The following is a 14,065-nucleotide window of genomic DNA, read 5'->3' as shown; positions in this document are numbered from 1 at the left end:
ATGAGAGAGAGAGAGAGAGAGAGGTGGAAACTGAGCTCCACTTCCTAACCATATTAGAGATACATATTTCCCTCAGATTACACAGACCCACAAAGAATTCGAAAACAAATCACATTTTGATAAACTCCCATATCTATTGGGTGAAATACCACAATGTGCCATCACAGCAGCAATATTTGTGCCCTGTTGCCACAAGAAAAGGACAACCAGTGAAGAACAAACACCATTGTGAAGACAACCCACATTTACAGTTGAAGTCGGAAGTTTACACTCCTTAGCAAAATACATTTAAACTCAGTTTTTCACAATTCCTGACAATAAATCTTAGTAAAAATTCCCTGTCTTAGGTCAGTTAGGATCAACACTTTATTTAAAAAATTTGAAATGTCAGAATAATAGTAGAGAGAATTATTTATTTCAGCTTTTATTTCTTTCATCACATTCCCAGTGGGTCAGAAGTTTACATACACTCAATTAGTATTTGGTAGCATTACCTTTAAATTGCTTAACTTGGGTCAAACATTTCAGGTAGCCTTCCACAAGCTTCCCATAATAAGTTGGGTGAATTTTGGCCCATTCCTCCTGACAGAGCTGGTGTAACTGAGTCAGGTTTGTAGGCCTCCTTGCTCTCGCACGCTTTTTCAGTTCTGCCCACAAATGTTCTATAGGATTGAGGTCAGGGCTTTGTGATGGACACCCCAATACTTTGTTGTCCTTAAGCCATTTTGACACAACTTTGGAAGTATGCTTGGGGTCATTGTCCATTTGCAAGACCCATTTGTGACCAAGCTTTAACTTCCTGACTGATGTCTTGAGATGTTGCTTCAATATATCCACATAATTTTCTCATGATGCCATATATTTTGTGAAGTTCACCAGGCCCTCCTGCAGCAAAGCAACCCCACAACATGATGCTACCACCTCGTGCTTCACGGTTGGGATGGTGTTCTTCGGCTTGCAAGCCTCCCCCTTTTTCCTGCAAACATGACAATGGTCATTATGGCCAAACAGTCTATTTTTGTTTCATCAGACCAAAGGACATTTCTCCAAAAAGTATGATCTTTGTCCCCATTTGCAGTTGCAAACCGTAGTCTGGCTTTTTTATGGCGGTTTTGGAGCACTGGCTTCTTCCTTGCTGAGCGGTCTTTCAGGTTCTGTCAATATAGGACTCGTTGTACTGTGGATATCGATACTTTTGTACCCGTTTCCTCCAGCATCTTCACAAGGTCCTTTGCTGTTGTTCTGGGATTGATTTGCACTTTACTTACGTACTATTGTTTGTACAGATGAACGTGGTACCTTCAGGCGTTTGGAAAATGCTCCCAAGGATGAACCAGACTTGTGGAGGTCTACAATTTTTTTTCTGAGGTCTTGGCTGATTTCTTTTGATTTTCCCATGATGTCAAGCAAAGAGACGCTGAGTTTCAAGGTAGGCCTTGAAATACATCCACAGGTACACCTCCAAATGACTCAAATTATGTCAATTAGCCTATCAGAAGCTTCTAAAGCCATGACATCATTTTCTGGAATTTTCCAAGTTGTTTAAAGGCACAGTCAACTTGGTGTATGTAAACTTCTGACCCACTGGAATTGTGATACAGTGAATTATAAGTGAAATAATCCGTCTGTAAACAATTGTTGGAAAAATTACTTGTGTCATGCACACAGTAGATGTCCTATCTTGCCAAAACTATAGTTTGTTAACAAGAAATGTGTGGAGTGGTTGAAAAACGAGTTGTAATGACTCCAACCTAAGTGTAAGTAAACTTCTGACTTCAACTGTATGTTTATTTATTTTCCCTTTTGTACGTTAACTATTTGCAAATCTTTACAACACTGTATATCGACATAATATGACATTTGAAATGTCTTTCTTCTTTTGGAACTTCTGTGAGTGTAATATTTACTCTTAATTTTTTATTGTTTATTTCACTTTTGTTTATTATCTATTTCACTTTCTTTGACAATGTTAACATATGTTTCCCATGCCAAAAAAGCCCTTTGAATAGAGAGAGAGAGAAGAGTATGTAACCTGTAGTATAACCAGGGCGTTCTCCATAGACAGGTCATCTGAGGGTAGGCCTTCACTTTTCCAGATCAGCTGCTCACTCTCAGAGCACAGGAAGTGCCGCAGGTCAAACTCTGAACACACACAGTCACACACACAGTCAAACACACAGGCACACACAGACAGAGAGAGAGAGGAGAGAGACAAAGGTTGAGTGTGTGTGTGTGTGTGTGTGTGTGTGTGTGTGTGTGTGTGTGTGTGTGTGTGTGTGTGTGTGTGTGTGTGTGTGTGTGTGTGTGTGTGTGTGTGTGTGTGTGTGTGTGTGTGTGTGTGACTGTGACTGTGTGTGACTGTGTGTGACTGTGACTGTGTGTGACTGTGTGTGACTGTGTGTGTGTGTGTGTCTTACTCTGTAGTCCAGAAGCCTTCATCCATGTCTCCAGGCTGTTTCGTCTCCTGTCCTCTGGAGCAGCAGACAGGTATGTGATGAAGGCTGCTGCCAGCATCGCTCTCTTAGGCAACGTATCCAACTCCTCAGTGATCTCATCCACCTGACACACACAGACAGACACACTAAACTCAGCTGCAGGCCATTTAAGGTGAGCTGACTTAGTTGGTTTTACCTAAAGAGCAGCTCAGGTAGAACTGCCATAGAAACAGAGTGAGAACAGACCCAGCCCAGAACAGACCCAGCCCAGAACAGACCCAGCCCAGAACAGACCCAGCCCAGGACTGTTCAGTGTTGAGACTAAACGAGCCCCAGAACATCCGGTGGGCAATAGGAACAGAGCGCTACAACCAGGGTTCATACACTGACTGCGGGAGTGTAGAGAGGTGAGTGTGTGTATGTACGTGAGTAGCAGGTAAAGCAGTCACTGGTGAGGGCTCCAAGCGGGACAGTGTGTGTGTGTGTGTCTCTCTGAGGGAGACAGTGGGAGATTGAGTGCTTTAATTAAGGAGCAGACAGATGCTGGAGAGAGAGGAGTAAAAACAGCCAGGAGGGACCGAGCGAGGATACATCCCCGCTCTTCACAAACACCTGGGCATTCCAGCGTGTGTGTTCTCCATCCAGTTGGTGTATGAGTTGCTCTGCTGCCTGGATGGTCTCCTGGGCCTTACTGACCTCAGCCTCCAGCTTAGCTGCCTCTGTAGTACGAGACTGGAACCTAATGAGAGAGATGGATGGAGGGATAGAGAGGGGAGGGAGAGAGAGAGAGAGAGAGGGGAATAAGGGCCAGACGAGTATTCCTGTAACTTGTCTCTACAACAGAGCAGAGTTAATCAGTGACAGTAGAAAAGATTGAGGCTGTCAAGGGATGAGGGATGCAAAAAAATATACTTACTTTTCTTTCAGCTCGTTGACTTTCTGCCCCACAGAGTTGAGCTGCTCCTCCAGTTTAGTCTTCCGACTCTCTGTCTTCCTCAAGTTCCTACACACACACACACACAAGCAACACACATCAAATGATGCTTGAGGATTAGGCGTGTGTGAATGCGTAGGTGTATATACTCACTCCAGTAGTCCAGCCTGTTCTCTCTCCAGTGGCTGTATCCTCTCCAGGACGTGTGAGTACTGTACGTTGGCCTTCAGCCAGGCTGCCAGCGGAGCAGCCGCAGCACTTGCACGCTTAGCATTCTGACAACAACAAGAACAACAACCTGGAGTAAGGAGGCTTATTTTAGGAGGCTCAAATGATCTCTTCAGCTTGACCGCTGTTAGCTAACCGTTTCTATAAAGGTCCATAGGTAGCTGCCTGTAGCTGTAGCGCTAGGTTAATAGTAGTTGCAGTAGTTGTCCATCACATCATATACATCAGTGTTAGTTTTCGTCCCCTAAGGGAGAAGGTAGAAGTTGGCCCTAACCACTGAAACAGGGTCAAAACAAGTCCCATCCTATGGTTAAGAGTAGGATAATCTGATCCTAGATCTGTGATCAGGTACATCTTCCACCTTGAGTTGTAGTGCTAGACTAACTGGCTTGGTTAACTAGCTAGGCTAACTGGCTTGGCTAACTAGCTAGGCTAACTGACTTGGCTAACTAGCTAGGCTAACTGGATTGGCTAACTAGCTAGGCTAACTGACTTGGCTAACTAGCTAGGCTAACTGGATTGGCTAACTAGCTAGGCTAACTGGATTGGCTAACTAGCTAGGCTAACTGACTTGGCTAACTAGCTAGACTAACTGGCAAGGCTAACTAGCTAGGCTAACTGGCTTGGCTAACTATCTAGACTAACTGGCAAGGCTAACTAGCTAGGCTAACTGGCAAGGCTAACGGGCTTTGCTAACTGGCTTGGCTAACTAGTTCACCTTGGGGTCGAAGGAGGCCTTGTTTCTGGTCAGTAGCTCCTCCACACTCTGACGGATCTCGTGACTGATGTTCCTCGCCTCAAATGTGGCTATGTCCTCTCTCACCCCCCTCTTAGCCAGGAAACTAGAGAGAGAGAGAGAGCGAGAGAGAGAGACAGAGAGATAGATAGAGAGAGACAGAGAGATAGATAGAGAGAGACAGAGAGATAGATAGAGAGAGACAGAGACAGAGAGATAGATAGAGATAGAGAAGAGAGAAGACAGAGAGAAGATAGAGAGAGAGACTCACAAATCTGATAATGAGGCAGATAATGTTAATTCAAGCCTGAAGTTATTGAAGTAAAACTTCTAACTCTAATTAAGAGCTAACAGTGACAAATCACCCGGTTTATTACTCATATACATCCTAACACACTATCACACACACACACACTTCCTAACACTGCTCAGAGCGGCTGCACTCACTCAATTAACACAATCATCAACGGCAGATTAGGTTTTCTCAGACACTTCCTCTAGAATGGCTTGCAGACTAATGAGTGTTACTAATGACTACAACAAGCCATTTAACATAATACACTACGGATGGACACACACACACTGACAGAATACACTATGGTTGGACACACACTGACAGAATACACTATGGATGGACACACACACACACACACACTGACAGAATACACTACGGATGGACACACACACACTGACAGAATACACTATGGATGGACACACACACACTGACAGAATACACTATGGATGGACACACACACACACACACACTGACAGAATACACTATGGATGGACACACACACTGACAGAATACACTATGGATGGACACACACACACTGACAGAATACACTACGGATGGACACACACACACTGACAGAATACACTATGGATGGACACACACACACTGACAGAATACACTATGGATGGACACACACACACTGACAGAATACACTATGGATGGACGGACACACACACACACACTGACAGAATACACTATGGACACACACTAACTGCTGTCTGGTACTACTAAAAGGTTGACACAGAAGTGAAAAATTATTCCTGTCCCGTCTTGCCAATTTTGCACCTGTACTGTCCTGTTCCCGCAACAGTTCTATAACCCCGGAACTTTCCTGTCCCTTCCAGATAACAATCAATACCGTCCTGTCCCGTGCTCATTTATGCACACAGAAATATAGTACCAGTCAAAAGTTTGGACACACCTACTCAATAAAGGTTTTTTCTTTATTTTTACTATTTTCGACATTGTAGAATAATAGTGAAGACATCAAAACTATGAAATAACACATATGGAATCATGCAGTAACCAAAAATGTGTTAAACAAATCAAAATATATTTTATATTTGAGATTCTTCAAAGTAGCCACCCTTTGCATTGATGACAGCTTTGCACACTCTTGGCATTCTCTCAACCAGCTTCATGAAGTAGTCACCTGGAATGCATTTCAATTAATAGGTGTGCCTTGTTCAAAGTTAATTTGTGGAATTTCTTTCCTTCTTAAAGCATTTGAGCCAATCAGTTGTTTGAGCCAATCAGAAGATAGCCCTATTTGGTAAAAGACGAAGTCCATATTATGGCAAGAACAGCTCAAATAAGAAAAGACAAACGAAAGTCCATCATTACTTTAAGACATGAAGGTCAGTCAATATGGAACATTTCAAGAACTTTGAAAGTTTATTAAAGTGCAGTCGCAAAAACCATCAAGCGCCATGATGAAACTGTCTCTCATGAGGACCGCCACAGGAAAGGAAGACCCAGAGTTACCTCTGCTGCAGAGGATAAGTTCATTAAAGTTACCAGCCTCAGAAATTTCAGCCAAATAAATGCTTCACAGAGTTCAAGTAACAGACAGATCTCAACATCAACTGTTCAGAGGAGACTGTGTGAATCAGGCCTTCATGGTGGAATTGCTGCAAAGAAATCACTACTAAAGGACACCAAAAAGAAGAAGACTTGCTTGGCCCAAGAAACACGAGCAATGGACATGAGATCGGTGGAAATTTGTCCTTTGGTCTGATCAAAAAATGTCAGATTTTTGATTCTGACCGGCGTGTCTTTGTGAGACGCAGAGTAGGTTAAATCTAGCCTTGGTTTACTCTATCGTAACCACTCCTCTTTCACCCCAGCTGCCAAACTAACCCTGATTCAGATGACCATCCTACCCATGCTAGATTACAGAGACGTCATTTATAGATCGGCAGGTAAGGGTGCTCTCGAGGGGCTAGATGTTCTTTACCATTCTGCCATCAGATTTGCCACCAATGCTCCTTATAGGACACATAACTGCACTCTATACTCCACTGTAAACTGGTCATCTCTGTATACCCGTCGCAAGACCCACTGGTTCATGCTTATTTATAAAAGCCTCTTAGGCCTCACTCCCCCCTATCTGAGATATCTACTGCTTATTTAACTAGGCAAGTCAGTTAAGAACAAATTCTAATGAGTCGCTCCTCTTTTCAGTTCACTGCACCTAGTGACTGGAACGAGCTGCAACAAACACTCACTGGACAGTTTTATCTCAATCTATTCATTGAAAGACTCAATCACGGACACTCTTACTGACAGATGAGGGTGCTTTGAAGTGATGTATTGTCGTCTCTACCTTCTTGCCCTTCGTGCTGTTGCCTGTGCCCAATAGTGTTTGTACCATGTTTTGTGCTGCTACCATGTTGTGTTGCTACCATGTTGTTGTCACGTTGTGTTGCTACCATGCTGTCATGTTTTGCTGCCTTGCAATGTTGTTGTCATAGGTCTCTCTTCATGCAGTGTTTTCTCTCTTGTCGTGATGTGTGTTTTGTCCTATATTTACACTACCGTTCAAAGATTATGGGGTCACTTACAAATGTCCTTGTTTTTGAAAGAAAAGCTAATTTTTTGTCCATTAAAATAACATAAAATTGATCAGAAATGCGTTGTAGACATTGTTAATGTTGAAAATGACTATTGTAGTTGGCAATGGCTGATTTTTTATGTAATATCTACATAGGCGTACAGAGGCCCATTATCAGCAACAATCACTCCTGTGTTCCAATGGCACGTTGTGTTAGCTAATCCAAGTGTATCACTTTAAAAGGCTAATTGATCATTTGAAAACCCATTTGCAATAATGTTAGCACAGCTGAAAACTGTTGTCCCGATTAAAGAGGCAATAAAACTGGCTTTCTTTAGACTAGTTGTATGGCCAGAATGGCCAGAAATGGCGAGAAATGGCCAGAAACAAAGAACTTTCTTCTGAAACTTGTCAATCTATTCTTGTTCTGAGAAATGAAGGCTATTCCATGCGAGAAATTGCCAAGAAACTGAAGATCTCGTACAACGCTGTGTACTACTCCCTTCACAGAACAGCGTAAACTGTCTCTAACCAGAATAGAAAGAGGAGTGGGAGGCCCTGGTGCACAACTGAGCAATAGGCCAAGTACATTAGAGTGTCTAGTTTGAGAAACAGACGCCTCACAAGTCCTCAACTGGCAGCTTCATTAAATAGTACCCGCAAAACACTAGTCTCAACGTCAACAGTGAAGAGGTGACTCCGGGATGCTGGCCTTCTAGGTAGAGCTGCAAAGAAAAAGCCATATCTCAGACTGGCCAATAAAAAGAAAAGATTAAGATGGGCAAAAGAACACAGACACTGGACAGAGGAAGATTGGAAAAAAGTGTTATGGACAGACGAATCTAAGTTTGAAGTGTTTGGATCACAAAGAAGAACATTCGTGAGATGCAGAAAAAATGAAAATATGCTGGAGGAGTGCTTGACGCCATCTGTCAAGCATGGTGGAGGCAATGTGATGGTCTGGGGGTGTTTTGGTGGTAAAGTGGGAGATTTGTTCAGGGTAAAAGGGATCTTGAAGGAAGGCTATCACTCCATTTTGCAACGCCATGCCATACCCTGTGGACGACGCTTAATTGGAGCCAATTTCCTAGTACAACAGGACAATGACCCAAACCACAGCTCTAAACTATGCAAGAACTATTTAGGGAAGAAGCAGTCAGCTGGTATTCTGTCTATAACGGAGTGGCCAGCACAGTCACCAGATCTCAACCCTATTGAGCTGTTGTGCGAGCAGGTTGACAGTATGGTACGTAAGAAGTGCCCATCAAGCCAATCCAACTTGTGGGAGGTGCTTAGGTAAGCATGGGGTGAAATCTCTTCTGATTACCTCAACAAATTGACAACTAGAACACCAAAGGTCTGCGAGGCTGTAATTGATGCAGATTCTTTGACGAAAGCAAAGTTTGAAGGACACAATTATTATTTCAATTGAAAATCATTATTTATAACCTTGTCAACATCTTGACTATATTTCCTATTAATTTTGCAACTCATTTCATGTATGTTTTCATTGAAAACAAGGAAGTGAACCCAAACTTTTGAAGCTGATTTTGCAGGTTTTCCTACTTACAAAGCATGTAGAGGTCTGTAATTTTTATCATAGGTACACTTCAAGAGACGGAATATAAAAATCCAGAAAATCACATTGTATGATTTTTAAGTAATTAATTTGCATTTTATTGCATGACATAAGTATTTGATCACCTACCAACCAGTAAGAATTCTGGCTCTCACAGACCTGTTAGTTTTTCTTTAAGAAGTCCTCCTGTTCTCCACTCATTACCTGTATTAACTGCACCTGTTTGAACTTGTTACCTGTATAAATCTTTGGAGGGAGCTGAAAGTCCGTATTGCCCAGCGACAGCCCCGAAACCTGAAGGATCTGGAGAAGGTCTGTATGGAGGAGTGGGCCAAAATCCCTGCTGCAGTGTGTGCAAACCTGGTCAAAAACTACAGGAAACGTATAATCTCTGTAATTGCAAACAAAGGTTTCTGTACCAAATATTAAGTTCTGCTTCTGATGTATCAAATACTTATGTCATGCAATAAAATGAAAATTAATTACTTAAAAATCATACAATGTGATTTTCTGGATTTTTGTTTTAGATTCCGTCTCTCACAGTTGAAGTGTACCTATGATAAAAATGACAGACCTCTACATGCTTTGTAAGTAGGAAAACCTGCAAAATCGGCAGTGTATCAAATACTTGTTCTCCCCACTGTATATATTTTTATCCCAGGACCGTCCCCACAGGAGGCCTTTTGCTTTTTGGTAGGCCGTCATTGTAAATAAGAATTTGATCTTAACTGACTTGACTAGTTAAATAAAGGTTAAATAAAAAAAATAAAAAATAAAAAGGTGAACGGATGATCTCCGCATTTGTGGTTCCCACCGTGAAGTATGGAGGAGGAGGTGTGATGGTGCTTTGCTGGTGACACTGTCTGTGATTCATTTAGAATTCAAGGCACACTTAACCAGCATGGCTACCACAGCATTCCGCAACAATACGCCATCCCATCTGGTTTGCGCTTAGTGGTAAAATAATTTGTTTTTCAACATGACAACACACCTCCAGGCAGTGTAAGGGTTATTTGACCAAGAAGGAGAGTGATGGAGTGCTGCATCAGATGACCTGGCCTCCACAATCACCCGACCTCAACCCAATTGAGATGGCTTGGAATGAGTTGGACCGCTGAGTGAAGGAAAAGCAGCCAACAAGTGCTCAGCATATGTGGGAACTCCTTCAAGACTGTTGGGAAAGCATTCCAGGTGAAGTTGTTTGAGAGAATGCCAAGAGTGTGCAAGGCTGTCATCAAGGCAAAGGATGGCTACATTCCATTGTGTCATTATTAGACTGTAAACTCTCCTTACAGACTCACATTAAACATCTCCAATCCAAAATCAAATCTAGAATCGGCTTCCTATTTCACAACAAAGCATCCTTCACTCATGCTGCCAATCATACCCTTGTAAAACTGACCATCTTACCAATCCTCGACTTTGGCGATGTCATTTACAAAATAGCCTCCAACACTCTACTCAACAAATTGGATGCAGTCTATCACAGTGCCATCCGTTTTGACACCAAAGCCCCATATACTACCCACCACTGCGACCTGTATGCTCTCGTTGGCTGGCCCTCGCTTCATACTCGTCGCCAAACCCACTGGCTCCAGGTCATCTATAAGTCTTTGCAAAGTAAAGCACCACCTTATCTCAGCTCACTGGTCACCATAGCAGCACCCACCCGTAGCACGCGCTCCAGCAGGTATATTTCACTGGTATTCGCCAAAGCCAACTCCTCTTTTGGCCACCTTACCTTCCAGTTCTCTGCTGCCAATGACTGGAATGAATTGCAAAAATCACTGAAGCTGGAGACTCATATCTCCCTCACTAACTTTTAGCATCAGCAGTCAGAGCAGCTCACAGATCATTGCACCTGTACACAGCCCATCTGTAAATAGCCCAACCAACTACCTCATCCCTATATTGTATTTTTTATTTTTTTGCTCCTTTGCCCCCCAGTATCTCTACTTGCACATTCATCTTCTGCACATCCTTCACTCCAGTGTTTAATTGCTAAATTGTAATTATTTCGCCACTATGGCCTATTTATTGCCTTACCTCCCTAATCTTAATACATTTGCACACACTGTATATATATTTTTCAATTGTGTTATTGACTGTACGTTTTTTTATCCCATGTGTAACTGTGTTGTTGTTTGTGTCGCACTGCTTTGCTTTATCTTGGCCAGGTCGCAGTTGTAAATGAGAAGTTGTTCTCAACTGACCTACCTGGATAAATAAAGGTGAAATAAATAAAAAAATATATCAATTTTTTCTTTTTTATTCATAGTTTTGATGTTTTCACTATTATTGTACAATGTAGAAAATTGTGAAAATAAAGAAAAACCCTTGAATGAGTACGTGTGTCCAAACTTTTGACTGGTACTGTATGTAGGCTATTGTGTTTGTTTAGAAATTATTGAAAATAATTGGTGTAACTAAGTCAGGTTTGTAGGCTTCCTTGCTTGCACATGCTTTTTCAGTCCTGCCCACAAATGTTCTATAGGATTGAGGTCAGGGCTTTGTGATGGCCACTCCAATACCTTGACTTTGTTGTCCTTATGCCATTTTGCCACAACTTTTGAAGTATGCATGGAGTCATTGTCTATTTGGAAGACCAATTTGCGACCAAGCTTTAACTTCCTGACTGATGTCTTGAGATGTTGCTTCAATATATCCACATAATGTTTCTTCCTCATGATGCCATCTATTTTGTGAAGTGCACCAGTCTCTCCTGCAGCAAAGCACCCCCAGAACATGATACTGCCACCCCTGTGCTTCACGGTTTGGATGGTGTTCTTCGGCTTGCAAGCCTCCCCCTTTTTCCTTCAAACATAATGATGGTCATTATGGCCAAACAGTTCTATCTTTGTTTCATCAGACCAGAGGTCATTTCTCCAAAAAGTCTGACTTTTTATGGCGGTTTTGGAGCACTGGCTTCTTCCTTGCTGAGCGGCCTTTCAGGTTCTGTCAATAAGGGACTCGTTTTACTGTGGATATAGATACTTTTGTACCCGTTTCCTCCAGAATCTTCACAAGGTGCTTTGCTGTTGTTCTGGGATTGATTTGCACTTTTCGACCAAAATACGTTCATCTCTAGGAGACAGAACGCGTCTCCTTCCTGAGCGGTATGACGGCTGCGTGGTCCCATGGTGTTTATACTTGCGTACTATTGTTTGTACAGATGAACGTGCTACCTTTAGGCGTTTGGAAATTGCTCCCAAGGATGAACCAGACTTGTGGAGGTCTACAATTTTTTTCTGAGGTCTTGGCTGACTTCTTTTGATTTTCCCATGATGTCAAGCAAAGAGACGCTGAGTTTGAAGGTAGGCCTTGAAATACATCCACAGGTGCACCTCCAATTGACTCAAATTATGTCAATTAGCCTATCAGAAGCTTCTAAAGACATGACATAATTTTCTGGAATTTTAGAAGCTGTTTAAAGGCTCAGTCAACTTAATGTATGTAAACTTCTGACCCACTGGAATTGTGATACAGTGAATTATAAGTGAAAAAATTCTGTCTGTAAACAATTGTTGGAAAAATTACTTGTGTCATGCACAAGTAGATGTCCTAACTGACTTGCCAAAACTATAGTTTGTTCACAAGAAATGTGTGGAGTGGTTGAATAACAAGATTTAATGATTCCAACCTAAATGTAGGTAAACGTCTGACTTCAACTGTACATGTAGATTGATTAAAGCTGGAGGATGAGGACAGACAGTACAGGCATGAAACTATAGCCTACAGCTGAGCACTGCCACATAGGAACATTTACAACATCAAAATTAAGAAAACCTGAACGGCAGTACTGCATAAGTCATCCTATCTTTACTTCACTCTTCACCTGAGATGGGTTTAGTTAAATATGCAAACTATTGGGATTGACAGTAAAGTTGTTGGGAGTAGAGCAGCTATGTCGCAGGCCAATTGTCCCACATTTCGGTTGATAGCCTATTTGATTAAACTGCAGCATTTTTTACAAGCTGTGTACTGGGTTGCTTCATTGTCAAAGACAACTTGTCACGTTCTGACCCTAGTTCTTTTGTTATTTCTTTATTTTAGTGTGGTCAGGGCGTGAGTTGGGTGGGTTATCTATGTTTGTTTTTCTATGTTTGTTTTTTCATTTGGCCTGGTATGATTCTCAATCAGAGGCAGGTGTCGTTAGTTGTCTCTGATTGAGAATCATACTTAGGTAGCCTTTTTCCACCTGGGTTTCGTGGGTGTTTATTTTCCGTGTCAGTGTTTGTTCCACACGGAACTGTTTCGGTTTGTATTTCACGTATCGTTTATTGTTTTTGTTTCTGTGTTCGTTCGTTAATAAAAAGCATGAACACGTACCACGCTGCGCATTGGTCCTCCGATCCTTGTTACTACTCCTCCTCAGATGAGGAGGAGGACAGCCGTTACACAACTCCATCAGATGTAGCTAAAACATTGTTCTTTCCTTGGCTCTAATGTTAATGTTAGTGATGGGTCCTTGGCTGCAACAAGATGTTATAATTCCTCTATTGAAGGCTTCATCATTGAGCCTACTATCGTAGGTTGGTATCTGGGGTAGCCAGTGAGTGGCTACAAGTGGAGTGAGGCGCAAGAATGAGCCGACAGAAGGGGGAGTGGGGAAATTACGATTTTTGTTATTTTTTATTAAGTAAACTATATTAGGCCAAGCCTACACATATTTTTGATATAATGTTCTACACAACATATTTCCGCCACAAAAATGCAGTTTATGACTGTTCCTGTACTACCCGTTCCTGTGGACTGTTGATCCAGTCACATCATGTCCTGAACTTGACTCTACAGCTTCACTCCCATTCCTGTCAGAATCCCGCGGGACACACAAGACCCGCATGAGTCCTGTTCCTGTGTCAACCTCTAGGCCCTACATCACCCTCTATCTCTCTCTGTATCACTCTTCTAGGTCTATCTCCCTAAATCTCCCTTTCACTAAATATCTAGTTCTCTCTCCCTCTCCTTTCCTCCTTCTCTCCCCACCTCCTTTCCTCCCTCCGCATCTCTCACCTCTTCATGCTGACCCAGGAGGTGTCGAATATGCCCATGAGTCGCAGCACCCCCTCCAGGATGTCTCTGATAACGTCAGGTGGCATCCTCAGGGAGCGGATCTCTGAAAGAGACTCTGGCTTGATGTTCCCCACAGCTCGCTTAGCCTCATCCACCAGGGGCTACAGACAAATACACACATACAATGCGCCACACACACACACACACACACACACACACACACACACACACACACACACACACACACACACACACACACACACACACACACATACAGATTAAACAAAGATCAGG

At 42.4% G+C, this 14,065-nt stretch overlaps 1 protein-coding gene across 2 annotated transcripts in view; it reads right to left on the bottom strand.

The window, feature by feature from the left end:
* Window positions 1–14,065, bottom strand: part of dync2h1 (dynein cytoplasmic 2 heavy chain 1) — a 337,560-nt gene that overhangs the window by 249,613 nt on the left and 73,882 nt on the right. For both annotated transcript variants that reach the window (XM_071360118.1, XM_071360119.1), the window contains 7 exons: window positions 13,772–13,932; window positions 4,316–4,439; window positions 3,523–3,644; window positions 3,352–3,438; window positions 3,048–3,174; window positions 2,418–2,559; window positions 2,033–2,142 (listed from right to left, as the gene is read on the bottom strand). In XM_071360118.1, the coding sequence (XP_071216219.1) occupies window positions 2,033–2,142; window positions 2,418–2,559; window positions 3,048–3,174; window positions 3,352–3,438; window positions 3,523–3,644; window positions 4,316–4,439; window positions 13,772–13,932 (873 nt within the window). The remainder of the gene's footprint in view (window positions 1–2,032; window positions 2,143–2,417; window positions 2,560–3,047; window positions 3,175–3,351; window positions 3,439–3,522; window positions 3,645–4,315; window positions 4,440–13,771; window positions 13,933–14,065) is intronic.

This window comes from Salvelinus alpinus, chromosome 22 (assembly GCF_045679555.1).
Source record: "Salvelinus alpinus chromosome 22, SLU_Salpinus.1, whole genome shotgun sequence".
Taxonomy (NCBI): domain Eukaryota; kingdom Metazoa; phylum Chordata; class Actinopteri; order Salmoniformes; family Salmonidae; genus Salvelinus; species Salvelinus alpinus.
Note: the sequence above shows the minus strand (reverse complement) of the source record. Positions and strands in the feature narration are given on the sequence as shown.